The sequence below is a fragment of the Chlamydotis macqueenii genome, chromosome 2 (assembly GCF_036417535.1).
Source record: "Chlamydotis macqueenii isolate bChlMac1 chromosome 2, bChlMac1.mat, whole genome shotgun sequence".
Classification (NCBI taxonomy): Eukaryota; Metazoa; Chordata; class Aves; order Otidiformes; family Otididae; genus Chlamydotis; species Chlamydotis macqueenii.
In genome coordinates this window covers 141279563-141295864 of record NC_141557.1, presented here as the reverse complement: position 1 = coordinate 141295864, position 16302 = coordinate 141279563, and the positions used below count along the sequence as shown (strand labels likewise).

Genomic DNA, 16302 nt, shown 5'->3' with positions numbered 1-16302 from the left:
TTCTTTAGCTGGATCAAATCTCCCAATCTGCTTCATTATACAGCTACACAAGCAGCAATGGCTGTGTAACACAAAAAGGTGGGAACTGGTGGTCAGTGGGATGTACTGTTTCAAACAGCACTGCTGCTATCCACATGCTCGATGCATCAGTAATATCCCACATGGATAACTTTGCTCTTAGCTGGGGAATCCTGTGTTTGGGGACTGTTGTTGACATCTGTTTGATTGTAACAGTGAGACTGCAAAGAAATGCATGCATTTAGTGTTTCTTGTTGGGTATATGCCACCCACTGCCAGGAGATGATCTTGTTAAAGGACGTGTTTGGCGTTATTGGTGTATGTTATTCCTATCTGCTGAAGCTTCTTCGTACGCCTCTTGCATTGGCTGCTTAGCTTGCTAGAACACCTCTTAAGCCAAGATCAATGAACTGACCTGATTTAAACCAAGCTAAAAGTAACACCCCCCCGCCCCAGCCCTCAAATGGCATGACATTTCCTTGCACAACTAAAAGTAAGAAGTAGTGGTAAACTTGCAAAGCTTAAATTAGCATAGCCAAAATGTATTACAAAACATGACTCCAATTTATCTACATGAAAAACAGAGAATAGACAGTGACAATGCAATCTTTTGCACATAGTGCCAAAATTTTTGATGCATCCCCTGATAGTGAAATCTCTGTAGAAATAACTGCCAGTTTCTTCTGATCTGTATCTTATGTTTCAGGTGAAAGCTATGCTACATTAACTGTAGTAGGGCTGCTAGGAACAGACTCTGCCTTGCTGTAAACTTATCCCTGCCAATTTTTAAGTCTTGTATATGGTTTGATAGCTGTGGGTCTAGTAGTTCTTTCCTGATTTTCATATTCTTGTCTTCACAGAATGACTTTATTTCTAATACACTTCTTAAAACTGCCACAATCCTGCTGAATATTTTTTTTTTCAATTAAGTCTTAATACTCCTTTCCAGAATTAGAAATGATAGTGTGATATTCTCCTAAAGTTCTAGCAGTTATCTCTTAAGATACTAATACAAATTTCTGAAGGGATCTGATAACTGCAGGTGGGAAGTAGGTAGCTGGCATATACAATGTAGCAAGTGTATAAATGTATATCACGTAGTGCTAAGTGGTCCTTCCAAATTCTGATTCACTTTCCAGGTAGGCCTCTGTACTCCCTATATCTTTTCCAAGACCCATACTAAGCAAAGGGGAATAAAACTTGATAAAATACCTCTACCTTTTCCTGGTAGAATAACATTTTTATAGGAATCCTTGGGCCATTGGTGAAATGGATAAGTCAAGGTATATTCTCCAGTGACTGTCCCAGTTGAGAATTTTGTGGAGGTCAAGCTCTGTGGACTTGCCTTTCTTCTGACAGTCTCTTCCACTAGTAAAACGTTTCTAATGTTATAGAACAAAGCTATGTCACATCTCTTCCTTTACTATTTAGCTCTTCCTGTTTTATTTTTAAGCGCTTTCTTCAGGAATGTGTCTGTTGTTTGGTTTGTGGGTTTGGTTGTTTTTTTTTTCCTTTCAGAATTCTTTTGAGTGCTCATATTCCCAATAGCGGTTTCCTCGGGTGTCTGCATTAACTTCTGACAGCCACAGAATTGCATTAAGCTATGCTGTAAGCTAGAACTGTCAGATTCAACAGACAGAGGCTGTGCTACCACAACAGGCAGAATTTTGCCAACAGAATAATTTAAGGGCCAGTTATCTGATGATCAATTTGTGCTTTCCTTTCAGGGATGTCCCTGCTCCTTGCAGGGGGGTAGGACTAGCTGACCTTCGAAGGTCCTTCCAACCCTAACCATTCTATGATCTGACTCCCCTTTTGGCAGTTCTGCAGTCAATATTTAAATAGGTTTCCTAGCACCTGTTTCCAGTTTGAGATTACTACTTTCAGATGCAAAAGTTAAAATCTATCTGACAATTGTCCAAAGAAGAAAGAGTAGTTACATTTAACTAAAGCTGTAATGATATTTAGGTATTAAAGATATCACATGATGAAATGCTCACCTGTATCTGAGTTGGGGAGTTTCTGTTGAAAAACAATGGGAATTAGTTCATAGCTGCCCCGGGAGATCCCTCTAGATGCCTATCTGCATTTTTAATAGTATTTGCTACTTTTTGAATGAATAATTAATTTTGGCGCTCTTCATGACATCACTGTGACTACTGCTAGGAATCAAACACAAATTAGCCCCTACAAACACAAATGCGCATTTGGATGTAATGAAGCAACCCAATTTATGTCTTGTCTTTACTTGAGCAAGTCACAAAGAGGAGATTTGCTCACCCAGCAAGCTGGCATCGTTTATATGGTTGTTTCTCTGAGTGCAAGGTTGTCTCAGCAGTTTTGACCTGATTTGCCTGGCTGATACTTTGAAACACTTTCCCTAGTAAATGTTTGAAAGCATAAATTTCTGAGAAGTGTGAAGGAAAGGGACAATGACAGACTAAAGTCTTGACTGAAAGTTCACCTCTCCAAATAGCTCTTCAGTAATAGGGAGAGGAGGGAGATGCCAGCAGGTGTGGAGAGGACCAGTTTATGTTTTCCTCCCATTTGTCTTCCTGTGCAGACCTCTTCTTGTGCTGGCCTTCTGCTAGATTACCATTTTCTCAAAATGCTAATAATTTGAATCCTACTTCTAGTCTTTTTGCTTTCTTTTGTGTAGAATTTTACTAGTATCACCTTTTAAAAACTTACTCTCCATCCTGTCTAGCCATTCATATTTTCTACAAAACCAGATGCTTTTTGGGATAGATCATGGCTTTGACTATATTTATGAAACATTCTCTAGGTCTGCAGTCCTGCTAAGATAAATAATCATTGAAATGAAAATAAGAGAAGAGCATAGAAAGAGAAAAATGTAGAAAAGGAGGAAAATGAGCTTAATCTTTATATCTCTCTTTCTATCTCAGCTTTATCAACTGGTGAACATTTCACTGGCAATATAAAATCAGGACTGAAATCATGCACACACAAAATATTTGACCTAAATATGTGTTGCTAACTAAGATAATTGTAAAGTGAGAAGAACTGTTAATAGATTCTCCGTGAGAGAGTACAGTGTGCATTTCCTGATGAGCTTAATCCAAAAGGCAAACTTTGAAGCACAGTACAAAGAGAACAAAGACCTAAGAGTTTTATACCAAAATATACCAGATGGCAGAGGCAGAAGGAGAGAAAAAGGACTTTTGGTTTTTTTATTGACTCATTTCCAAACTTCAATTTTATCTAAGCTGACTTGTGGCTTCCATTTCTAATTTTAAAAAAAGATGCATTCATCGTGTTTCTGTTGCTGTTTTTTCTTCAAAAATTAGAAGCAACTAGGGATGTTTAGGAAAATGTTATATACCAAAGTCTGTCTAAACCTACATCAGAAAGAAAAAGGAGCAGTTGGGGAAAGGAGCGGAATGAACATTAGCTTAAACATTTGAAATCATAATAAGTAGTTTGGTTACGAGATAATGCAGTCTCATATACAGTGCACTGCAATTCTTCCACCTGTTGAAAAGGTTTCACTTTACATTTTATGGACTATCTTGTTATCCATATTTCTCTTATATATACGTTAAGTATACCTATTTGAGATATGTAATTATCAAAATAGAACATGTCCTGATACATGGCAGTAAGACAATGTGTTTCAATGTATGCCATTCAGTTTTAACCTACCATTTGTCATGTCTTCTTTGATAGAATTTGCATACAGACAACTTAAGGATAGTTAATACTTCACCAGAATACTGATCATGCTATTTAAATTGTCCATAGCTCTCTTAAGTTTGAGTCTTTATATTTTATTGTTTGCTTCTGTTAAATATGCTTTTCATATATATCAAGCTTTGGCTGAAACATGTTTCTTGGCTACAACATTATTCAGCTTATCTCTTAGGTGTTTGGAAATACTGTTCTTCCTTTAAGTGAAAAAAAACAAAACCACAAAACAATCCACCCTAAAAAGCTAATCGGACAGCTAACAAAATTCCACTAAGATAATGAGAAGAGGCATTATTCTGGTACTTGGGCAGGCACCCTTAGGAGTGGGAATGCACATTTGGAGTAGGCAATGCAAAATACCATGTGTTTCTAGGAGATGAAGCCATTTCCCCTGCCTCTATGATATTTGATTTGATAGTCATCAATTCCTGGCCTTAAAGCTGTAGTCCCTGAGCAAGTGCATTTGTTCTGTTTTTACTTGATCATGGATTCCACCAAAGTAATGTATGAATTAAAATAAAACTTTTTTTTTTTTTCACAGCTGAAGAGCATGACTGGAGATACTATATTGTTCTATGAAAGGGGGCACAAATGACAGAGTTTGCTGGGAATGAGAAGCTCTTGATGCATTTTGGGCGCTTTCTGAGCACAGCTGATGATTAGGCTTCTCAAAGGAGCCCTCCATGTAACTTGCATATGTGACATCTTGTATAACTGATCCCAGTGGGATTTATGCCAGGCTGCTGAAATTGTTGCTGTTCTTGAAATAAGCAGCAGTAGAACCTTTGAAGGAACTTTCACGCCAAAAAACCTCAATGTGCCTGAAGAACTTAAGCAGTTCTAGGATCAGATACATACTAGGTAGAATGCTTTCAGATCCCAGTTGTGGAATACCTGAAGTCCACTGAGAACATTATACAGGAGTCTACACTCCTTCTTTGTACACAGCTTTAGCTGACCATATCATAAATGTGACTTTCTTTTATATCCTGGGACACTCCCTTGAGCCAAGGAAGAAACTAACATTCTGGGAGTAGACTCTCTTCTCTGGGTCTTAACATCATTTCTCCTTCTACCTACGCTATTTATAAACTTCCTAACTGAGGGAAAATGCAGCTGCCTTTGGATTTCTGCTAGCTCTGGGCCCTGGCAGTAGGAGGGAGGGAGGAAGGCTGTTGCCAAGGCTGTAGGTTGTGTTTCTGGTACATCACAATGGAGACATTTGTACCCGTTAGGAAACGGCTCAGGTTTCATCTCAGCCTTAGCAGTATGAGGCTCCTCACCTTTTCTTTCTTGGCTGCAGTGGGAGTTCTCTACCATAGATAGGACTGCTTTGTTGATCAGAATCAAGCCTCATAATCCACTTATGAATGCAGAATTGTTTGATACATTGCATAAATCCATTGGTCATTAGTTGTATGTTTTGAATTTTTTTTTTTTAAGGCAAAATCTCACATGGCTGGAGGGTTTTGCTAACATAGGAGAAGGTAGAATATCATTTTTGACTAAGAGCTGCCTAGGCCAGTTGAGAAAAGAGTGTTTAATTTTATTTCTTGCTGCAAATATCCTCAAATTCCTAGTTCACAGGCCTCTCTTGGGACCATATCAGCAGTGTGCCTGATATCTGACTCTGCTTCACGTCAGCTGTAGAAGTATATGCTTACCGCTCAGCTCATCCAGGGATTGTTTGCAGTGCCATAGCAACCCCGCTTGCTGTGAGCCTTCAGCAGAGCCAGCCTGTCCTGGTGCAGACCAGCAGTCCCCAGCTGGGCCCAGCAGCTTGGCTGCTTCTGGTCTGCAGTCAAGGATTTCACCTTTGCAAATGAGGTCGTAAACATGCAGGTGCGGGTGCCGATCCGTATGTACGTAGATCAGGATGCAGTCGAAGAGGCTTACCACCGGTACGTAGTGCTTTCCACGCAGGGTGAGGGACTGGGTCTGGCCCCAGGGTGATTGTCTCAGGTATAGAGATGGTGGTATAAAAGAAGGAGATTTTGAACTGCCCAGAAAAATTCATCAATCTGAAGAGAGAACTTTACTCCCTTCAAATGGCATCACAAAAAACAGAATAGTCTCCTAGAACGAGTGAATGATTCTCCTAGAATCTGGGAACACCCCCAATCACTTTTTTTTTTTTAATTTTATCTTGTGGTTCATAATATTTGCTCCTCAAGGCTCCCAGAGTTTCATAAAAATCTGTATTTTAATTAAAACCAGCAAGCTTCTAGTAATCAATTTTGTAGAGGAAAGCTGACAAGAAGTTAACTGATACATATGATAAATAATCTAGTTAAATAATACTTTAATTATATATAAATAATTTTTGTGATACTCAACCTTTTTATGCATAGGTCAACATTACTTCATGTTCTTGGAGTTTATTTTGTTTCCTCAGGCTGAGTTATTTTATTTCAGAATATCCAGGAGGGTTGTCATGCCTCACTACTTTTTGTTTCTGTTCAGTAATCATAGTTGAACAAGTTTGATTGTATTGCTTGCATAATGTATGATATTTCATTTTTGTGTTTCAGAGCCTCCATGTATAACAGAAGAAGTGTTTGTAAGTATGCTTTATAAGGCTTGATCATTCATTTTGGCATGCAACTTTAGTGCAAAAAAAAAAAAGAAAAAAAAGTTTTTGGAAACAGTTGTCTGGTTTTTCATTTCTTTCCTCTGTGTAAATATAGAGTACTGAGTAACTTCTTACCATTTTCTCAGATAAAAAATTACTTAGTTTAAAAAATAGTTAGGAAAAATAGTATCAGGAAATTATGGAGAATAAGGATGAAAATAAAAAGGAAATTGAAATAGGATGAAGGAAAGAAATAATCAACTGGAAGGTTCAATGTGACAGGTTATCAATCTCCTCCTTACTTTATCTTTTCTGCCTTTTGCTCATAGCTCATTGTAGGATTTCTCTGATGTTTGTCTTCTTATTTGAAAGGTAGATATGTTTGTTTGTCACCTCATATGAAATGACACCTTAAATCTTGCCGCTTTGGTAACATTTGCTTCTTCCCCAATTTGGATGCCTTTGTAACTGCGTATTTTAAAGTATAAATGTATTGCTATTCCTTTTGGGAACTTCTAGACATTATTTTATTTATACTGTTTATTATCACAAACAGGATCAACATGAATTCAGGTAGTGATAAATTATATATATATAGCAGATAATTAGCATATGTAAATATGTACATGGGAAAATCTCTCAACTGCATATTTACATTGCATTGATTCTGCAAGCTACTTAATATGGCTAGACACGTCTGACTCCAGGTGAACTTCACACAAGAACATGAAGCTATCAGAATTCTATGCAGGATCGAAGTTTTATACTAACTTTGACATTTAAAGAGGCCATTTCTTATATATTTTTTCAAGACTGGAGAGGTATTTATTATTTTAGTGGGTGCTGCAATGTGAAATGGAGACCTTTAAGGGTGGTGCCACTTTTACCCACGTTCAGCTTCTCCTTTAGTGTCTAATAATATTTCTGTGTTTCTGGACTTTTTAATGATGGCAATAATACGGAAAGCTATCAAATACTGTAAGTAGAAAGTCATTAGGTGTGTTTCCATAAAATATCTAAGAAATGGTTCTACATCATTGCCAAAACGATTTTAAAATTTCTTTCAATGTTAAAAGTGTCAGAGATGAGACCCAGGATATTCCAGTTGTACACAAATTGTGTGAGCGCAACTGCAATTTTTAGCACACTTTGACCTCCAGTCACAATTTGGAGAGTGCAGCAGGAAAGATGGCATGGGAGGAAATGAAACAAAATGATTCCTGACACAAAAACCTAAGCTGGAGTATTGTATATGCAGGTCCATAACCTATAATGTACAAATACAAAAGTGCAACTATGCTTTCAAATGAAATTAAGACCGACCACAAAAAAAACCCTCCAAAAACCAGAGGAAAGTATATTGTGTGTGGATGCAGTAAGATCACTAAGTAGTAAAGCTTGCGTTAATAAGATCATAAACATTTCATTGATTAATCAGCCACTGTGTTTACATTTCTTGCTGTTATATGGGACTACAGAGAATTACACGCTTGGGAAATTAAAAACACATGTTACCTGCATATTCTTAAAGAGTTTATATTTCAGCCAGTAGTAAATGAATTATTTTGAATGAGTCATTTGAAACAAAAAAATATTTGTGTGAGGTATTATCATATCCACCCATCTTCAGATTCATCCTTATCAGTGCCAAGTCTAATTGTGCATTACCGAAACCAAATGTGAGGCAGACTGCAGCCTGTTTCTAATGAATTTTTTGTTAATTGTGTTAACACTTGCGGAATTGAGATTTCTGGATCTGATTGATTGCCTAGCGACATCAGGAAGAAGATTTTTGTGTTGACTTCAAAATGCTTTGGGTTAGACACTTTGGTAAATTCTCCTATTTCATCAGTGTCCTAACATCTGTAGGTCCATGGTACTGCAGCTGCATTGGACAATGGGCCTGTGATCCAAATAAAGCATGATCTCTGTAAAGCAGAAATCCTTGCTTTCAGTGTTGTCAGTGTCTTACAGGAATGAGCACGAGCTAACTTGCCTGTCCTGTATCAGTCATAGCAACAACCACAAGTGCTAAGGAATAAATGTTAGCAGATTAAGGCTGGACAAACACCATCAGGCCTGGTTCTGACTTGTCATGCAGCACACGCAGGGGCCTTCCTGATTTCATATTAAAGTAGATTTCTCAAGATTTCTTCCTTACCTAAGTACATGCTGTCTCTAATTAGGTTAGAAACCATGGAGTTTGGATCAAGATATTGCTTGCCTACAAGTGATACCATGTACACTGTGCATCAACTGTCTTTAACTAGTGCATGCCAATGCTTATGAACTTAAGAAAGAGGAAGAAGATTTGTATCACAAGACCTTTGCTAATATCAGCAAATACATTTGTTTTAGATGCATTCTTTTTGTGTTGTGTTGCAAGGCAGAAATAATAGACTATTCAAGAAATGGAAATTATTAAAAGTTGTTCAGAAGTCTGCATTATACTGAAGACAAATTGGAATAATGGAATAATGTTCTACTTTTACCTTCTGTTGAACTGAAATAGGAGGGTGGTGGTGTTTATTGCAGTAGAAGTAAAATTGGGATCCATATTTATTGATTTGTCAACAGCAAAAAAAAAAATTATATTGTACAGTTTCTGAGTCTTGTTAACAGGATTTAAAATGCAAGGGTCAGAAAGGGTACAGAACCACCTGCAGATGCAATCTTCACTTCTGATGGAGTCAACAGAAAGTCTCCCAGCTCTGTCAGATTCCAAGTATGGCACGTACTGCTTGCTTGGTGAGCCAAATTATAGATCAGTGAATTCCTTGTTATTCCCCAGACATCCCTCAAAACATCCCCAAGCAACAGTGTGGGAGCAGAAGCAGGCTCTGGTGAACTTTTATACTCCCCTCCTTCCCAGATGCAAGAGAGAAAGGTATAATGTGGGGAATTTCTAGACTGTTAGCTTATGCACATTTTTTTCAAAAGTAAACATTGACATTTCCAACATTTAGAAGCTGTTTGGTTTATGAAAGCTTTATCTGTAAATTTTTTGGCAAAGGATTTACTTTCACGTGTGTTTTTTAAATTGCTAAGGATCTCAGTGATGTGCAATGGCTAGAATACAACAATGATGCAATGATTATATTCTCAAAAGTGGGAAATAACATTTTGCAAAAGTTTGTGTGTCATATTTCATGGAAAATTCAGTGTTTGAGGCAACAGTGCATTCAAACCATGTTAATGTAGATGAGTACAAGGCTTGCTTTGTGGTTTTGTCTCTCTGTAGGAAGAATACTTAGCCACAGATGATATGTTTGTGGACTACTTCAACGAATTTTTGAGTCTTCCGGTAAGTACCTTACAGAAATTCCTTGCAAAGTACAAGAAACACCTTACTAAGATTACTAGTAAGGTAATCCAGCTTAGAACATTTTGTATTTTGCCACTGGGAAATTAAATGGTTTTTACATTATGTTTGTATTTTAATGGTAACAACTCTTACTGTTCAATGTTGTTATGTCAGAAAAAACAACACAGTATCTGGACTTCTGGAGACAAATTTTCTCTTCCAAATTATGTATTTAAATCACAGTGCACCAAAATAATGTGAATAGGAAATGAAAAAGAGTTGTAAATACAACCCTTTAAAAAGCATAAACAGTCCATTTTTATTCCAGTATCACAACGTGCCAACATAACAAATGTTTGTCCTTTGCTGGCCATACACTCAGTGATTATTAACCACTTTACCTCAGGAATCAATTCTGTTTCTCTTCATGGCTGTGAAGGCCTCAAAATTGGGACTCCCCTCCTCTTCCCTTCCCATCTACAGCTAGAAGGATGCAGCCTTGCACTGTATTCTGTGTGTTGGTCCGGTTGCAGTTAAACCACCATACCCAGTGCCCTATGTTTAACCAGTTGCCCTATATTTTGCTCGTTTTCCCCATCAACTACCCTACCTCCCCACACTCTCCTGGGAGTCACATGTACTGTCCTGCTCCCTCGATGCAGCAACCTCACCAAACTTCATCTTCGCCCTGACTATCCCCATTCTCTCCAGCCCCACACCTCACACCCATACTACCCTACAGGTAGCACAGATCTTTCCACAGTGTCACTCATGGCTCCTGTGGGGCCTCCCAGCTGATTTACCCCAGAGCTGCCCTACAGCCTGTCCCTCTTCTAAAGCACTGCAGCCCAACAGGCTGCACTATGAGAACATATACCCACTTCTGCAACTTGCTTGGTAGGCATCACACCAGCATCAGGAAGGGGCAGAATATTTCTTGATACTCCTTAGACCACCATTGAAATAAATTCAGTTACGATTCAGGCCTGCCAAGCTGAACTAAACATAGATGTGCTCTCTAAGCCACACCATGGATTTGTGTGAAAGTCCACATAATGGAGGGTTGCAGAACTAAGAATGGTAGAATGGGATCCCCATGCCAATCTTTTATCTTAGAATCTGGAGGTATTAACTTTATATTGAGTGTGGGTTTTGTGCACAGCAGCGATACTGACATCTCTCAGGAGCTGAGCCTTTACATGCTTTCACCACACTGCAGGATTCCTAAGAATCATTTTTACAAAGCTAGGGAGACATAGATGGAAGAAAATGTGTGGTGAGAGGGCTGGGGTTTTTTATCTTTTTTTTTTTTTTTTTTTTTTTTTCCCCCCCTTTTGCAGCTGCTTTAGAATATCTGCCTAAATCCAAGCCTAACTACATAGCTTTTAAACGCAGGCCTCCTTCCATGTGCCAGATTGTTCTTAGCACAGGAATACCATCCTCCACGCCTTTGCTGCTTATTTGGAAACTATGCTTCAAATTTTCCCCAAATCACAGAGGATGGAGTGGGTAAGAAGTTCAGCCTGCTTAGTCTCTGGGTCTCCTTGGACCTCCATAGATTTCAGGATGTCTATTAGAGGCCAAAATTCTCCGTGGCCTCAGAGGGCTCCTCAGCCCGCAGTTCTGGCGCAGCTCAGCAGCTCTGAACCGCAGCAATTGTCTAGGCGTTCCTGACAGCTCTGGAAGCCGATAGAACAGAGTTCACAGATGCTCCTGAGTAAGCACTGTTTTACGCTGGTAATCTTGGTAGGTTTCTAAGATGACACATGCTCTGTCTTCTATATATTTACATATCTTCATGAAAACAGATGCTCTATTAGCTATTTTTATCTGTAGTGTTCTCATAATTGGTTTTATTTTCTCTTTGATCTTTTCCTGAGGATTTACAGTCTTCAGGATTAAGTTCTATTAATGCCTTGAGTTCTGTGGTTTGAATACCTTATATTCCCAATTTCCCTCTCCTTCTCAGAAGGCTTCTACTAAAACATGGCAATGAAATTTCCATTGCTTTATTCTTGTTGTGCTTATACACTGTTGCCTGGGAACATTATTACCCAGGTGTGCTAGTAGTCAGGCAACAAGTTAAACTGAAAATATTGTGTGACTTGATACAAGAAATCAGGGGTAGCACATGCTTATTTTAAGAGATTGCCTCAGCATTGATTTATAACGCACCACTAGTGTACGGAAAATTGTATCACTGGGGACTTGTTATAGCAGCAGCAGATTTTTTTTTTTTTGCTTTGATTTACAGTATATCCTTTAAGTAATCCTGCTGTTATAATAATATTCAGTACAATCTGACACACATATCTAGGTGCTCCAAAGATCTACATACGGTAATGAAGGATAGTTTGTAAGGAAAATATTTCTGCAAGATAAAATAATACAAAAAACCTCATGAGGGCACTTGTTGCTAGTAGGACAGTGATTTCACAGTAGCAGAAACAAATTACATGACATACAAATGAGTTACACCTTCCTTAGTAACTAATCTAAAATGAAAGATTTAAGAGAAACCTTGGCCTGGATACGGTTCCATTTCTAGCCAGTCAAGCATGTCTAGAATTCAAATCTTTGATCCATGTTTTTTAAACATTCAAGAATATGTCTAGCTAGGAATGAAAATTCAGAAGTCAGAAATTGCCATCCAGCTCAGTATTGGAGGCCTCAATAAGAAAGCGCAGAAACGTTAACTTGTTTCTTTTGCCCTCTACAAGCTGCTTACTACTTGTTTCACCCCAAGTCCATGCTGAGGACTTACCCCTCATTTTTCAGTTACCAGTGATCCTGATGAAGACACACTCCTCTTTGCGACCTTGAAGAGTTGCACTAGAGACAAAAGAGCTAACTGCACCTCAGTTGAAGCATATTCAGGAGATGGCAGTCTTGGCCGCATGTCCATAGCTGTGGGTTTCCCTTGCAGGAGAAAGGTACTAAGTGACCACAGTTTTATCAACCTCAGATTTGAAGAATATTTCTCAAAGTTGTTCTCACCATAAGAGCTTTCCACTCATTAAAAAAAAAATGAAGCAATTACTTCATCCCTTTTATCACATTAAACACATTGTCCTTTCCTTGCTTAGGAGCACAGAGATGCATTTATGGTGCCACACAGAAAGAAGAGGTAGCATACCTCTTGCTTGATATAATTTTCATGCTAGTAGGAACTATTGTCGTGTGATTTAAAAAAAATATGCTAAATGGTCTAGGAAGACAGATATGGCCCAGTATGCAACTAAGAGTTTTAACTTAAACGTGACTCTGCTGAGTAGTCTAGGATCCAGGATCTGACATAGGTGATTCTGAAAACAATTAAAGCACAGGTAACAAAGCTGGACCAACTGGTCTTTCTGAAAACTGAACGGGCCTGAAAACCTGGTGCTGTCAAGAGTAAAACCAGGCTTGACCTATGAGTAGCAGATGACGGAAAAGGGTATAAGCAAAAAGCAACTATGTGCTACATAGTTCAGGCCTTTCTCTGTTTTGAAGGTGGTTGTGAATAATTAAATGCATCAGTGCAGCAATTCAGGGCATCAATCCATGCTCGTTAGTTTCCTCTTGTCTGTTCTAAGTGTGTGGAGGGAGGCTGCAGGTGCCAATACAGCTTCCCTTAAAAAGACTTTTACATCAGTAGGTCTCTACATGCACGTTACATTGAGTCTAAAACTTGGACTAAAACTTGTTTGCTATCTTTGACATTCAAGGAAGCAAGAGAAGGTCACCTTACTTTTTCTTACTGATAGCAGGTTTAGTCAAAATGCTCCCCTCTTCTCCCCTCTTAATTAGATTGTGGTATGTGATTGTTGACTGGTGTCTCACTCATCAATGGAAGGGAAATCCTGGACTCATTAAAGTCAATGGGAAATTTGCCATTGACCACGTGCAGTGCAAACTTTCCAGGCACTTCCAAGAGCTGCTCAAATTCTCTTCTGGTCTGGACTCTCACTGACATTTATTTATGATACACATATACCCATCTTAAGGAAGTTTTGGCAAAGCTCCTGGATGAGGTCTCTATTCATTCCCACCCTTTCAGGGCCTTAACCTAAGAGGCAGCCAAACAGTGGTCATTCTGTTTCTCTTGGGATCAAACTACATTATTCAGGGTGGGATGTGGTTGAGCGTATTTACACATTTGTTAAGTGTATCTGAAGTTCAGTATATCTGAAAACTGTTAAGGCAGAGAACAGTGAGATTTATATGTCTGATATCCTGGCAACATGGTGATGGATGCTGTTTTGGTTTCTGTTTTGGGAGGAGTGAGAGAAATTTGCCTTCCCTTCAGTTAAGTACATAACTTTAGGTTTCAGAATTATGTATTCTATTTATTCTTCAGCTGAAACCATACTCAGTGTGCACTTGACAGCAAATAAATTTATTTGCTGTAAAAAATGTACATGCAATTGTTTATTTGTTTAATAACATGACTGTACTACAGTCAGAAAACAGCTTTTTGTTGTTTGCTTGGAGGTTTTTTTCTGAAGCTGAGATGACTACACTGAGTTACATTGGTCATACTGGGTTCAAGGGAAGAATTGCCTGTGAATGAAACAGTTTGCAAAGTCTGTGGATTTCTTATTTGTTGGTATTCTCAACTCCTTGTTGATCAAATTTATTGTGCTAAATTGATAATGTATGAATCCCAAGCTTCAAGACTCTTGCCAAACCTGATTTATTTTTTCTTAACATCTTGAGGTATAATTTGGCTCTGGAGTTTTTCCTCTCTATCTTCAAAGGATCAAAAATTGGCCCAAACTAGAGAGAGAATGTATGGAAGAATGCATTGATACTCTTATTCTTTCGTTAGTGTATTTTACTTGTCTGTAAAAAGCAAAAGCACTTGCCAGATGTGGAGTAAGAAAGACATTTCTTGGTATATTACATTGGCATGGATAATTTTTTCTCCTTCTTTTATAATGTAGGCTATCACCCAGTTCTTAACATAAGCATCTTCACCGAAGAGATTCGTTGTTATTGTAATGACCTAGAATATTGGTGGTGCCATAAATCTCTCTCATTATTGTCCTGTGAAACATTGTAGGATTTTATGGCACTTGGTTTCTGTGGGAAAGGTTTTAAGTTCTCTAGAGGGTATTAAGCAGGTTTTTTTCTGTGTGTCTTGTAATGTGTGGGAATGGTTAGATTGAGTATTTTGCTCCAAAGTTTTTCACATACTGAAAGGGAAATGGATTGACTGATCCTCTCTGTCCTGTACTGTAACTGGGAAAATGTTTTCTACAAGAAATCAGGGGGTTTTTCTTGTGTGTGTGTTCCCATTTGATTTTTTGTCGTAACATTATTACTTTCATTTTTGTGGCGGGGATGAGTTAAGATGATCAGGACTTATCTCTTCTTTTTTTATGCTCATGAAAACATTCTGATTTATCATTCTACTTTTCTTAAGTAAGAAAGTACAATATGATTTCCCAGAATGGATTAAACTGTTCTAAAATGCTTTTATACAATACATTGATGAGATGCTCTGTCTGGTAAGATTTAAGATTTGTATAGAATCACGGATCACAATCACTCAATGCCTTAGTGTTGACCACAGATTGCTTGCACTTTCTCCACTTAGTCTTGCAAATCCCCAGCTGATTCCATTGTAGCTCTGGACAGTCCGTTCCAACGTTAATCATCCTACAGTTACCTTTTTTTCTTACATAGAGTTGAAAACTCTACTGTTTTATAGTGTATGACCATGGTCTCTTGTCCTCCCACCGGGCACCTCCATGAAAAGCCTGGCTCTGTCTTCTCAGTAACCTCCTTGTAAGTACTCTAAGACTGCTGTTAGGTCCTCCCAGAGCTGTCTTTTCTTCAGGCTAAACAAGCCCTGTTCCCTTTGCCACTCCTCACAGAGCAAGTGCTCCCACCTCCGACCATCTCAGTGGTTGTCTGCTTGACTTACTCAAATTTATGAACATCTTTCTTGTAGTGGGGACCCAAAACTGCATCTTGCTACTGTCAAGTAAAGGGGATCTACTGGCTACTCTGTGACTAATACAAGATGTATGCATGCCTTTTGATGTTCCTGGGGATACGTGGCTACCCTTTGTTCCAAACCCCAAAAGTATGGACTAGAATCACCTTTTCAGTCAAGTATATTGTGCATGAAGTCTTAATCTTCTTATCCCATGAGTGTATGTCCTTTTGTTCCATTAGTATATTTGTCTTACAAATAATTTGCATCCAGACTCTCAAAATAGCAATATACTTTACATTTTAAAAATTGTCACTAGCATCTGTTTCACTACATTAAAGTTGCTGTATGTTTTCTGTTCAGTTAATTAGGATGTGTACTAAGAAACCTAGATCTAGAGTAAGTTACAAAGGATCAAGTAAAAGTAGATGTGTGTGATAAACCAACATTGTCTATGCTTAGTTTTCAAGTTGAATAACCTGGAACCAAACTGATCTGGTAATGTCTAGTCACGTAGCCCTGTATTGTGGAATTTACACTTTGTTTGCTTTATTCCACAAGCAAGAGCATTTCAAATCCTGAGAGACTGAAGCACCTTGTTTCTTAGTGTAATTTCTTCTGTTTCTTTTTTAAAAACATGAAAAATAAATAAGGAAGAATACATTTGGAGGTTATTAAGGTTGCACAGTTAGTCACTTAAAAGCTGATAGCAGCCCAAATTAGGTTTGAAAGAAAATCAAATGTACACATAGCAAATTAGGAGGGGGTCTGAATGAA

General features: G+C 38.3%; 1 protein-coding gene across 1 annotated transcript in view; it reads left to right on the top strand.

Moving 5' to 3' along the window:
* The first annotated feature begins 5602 nt into the window (after positions 1-5602).
* Positions 5603-16302, top strand: part of RGS22 (regulator of G protein signaling 22) — a 70569-nt gene continuing 59869 nt past the window's right edge. Inside the window, exons 1-3 of the mRNA XM_086742508.1 lie at positions 5603-5627; positions 6258-6286; positions 9540-9602. Of these exons, the coding sequence (XP_086598634.1) occupies positions 5603-5627; positions 6258-6286; positions 9540-9602 (117 nt within the window). The remainder of the gene's footprint in view (positions 5628-6257; positions 6287-9539; positions 9603-16302) is intronic.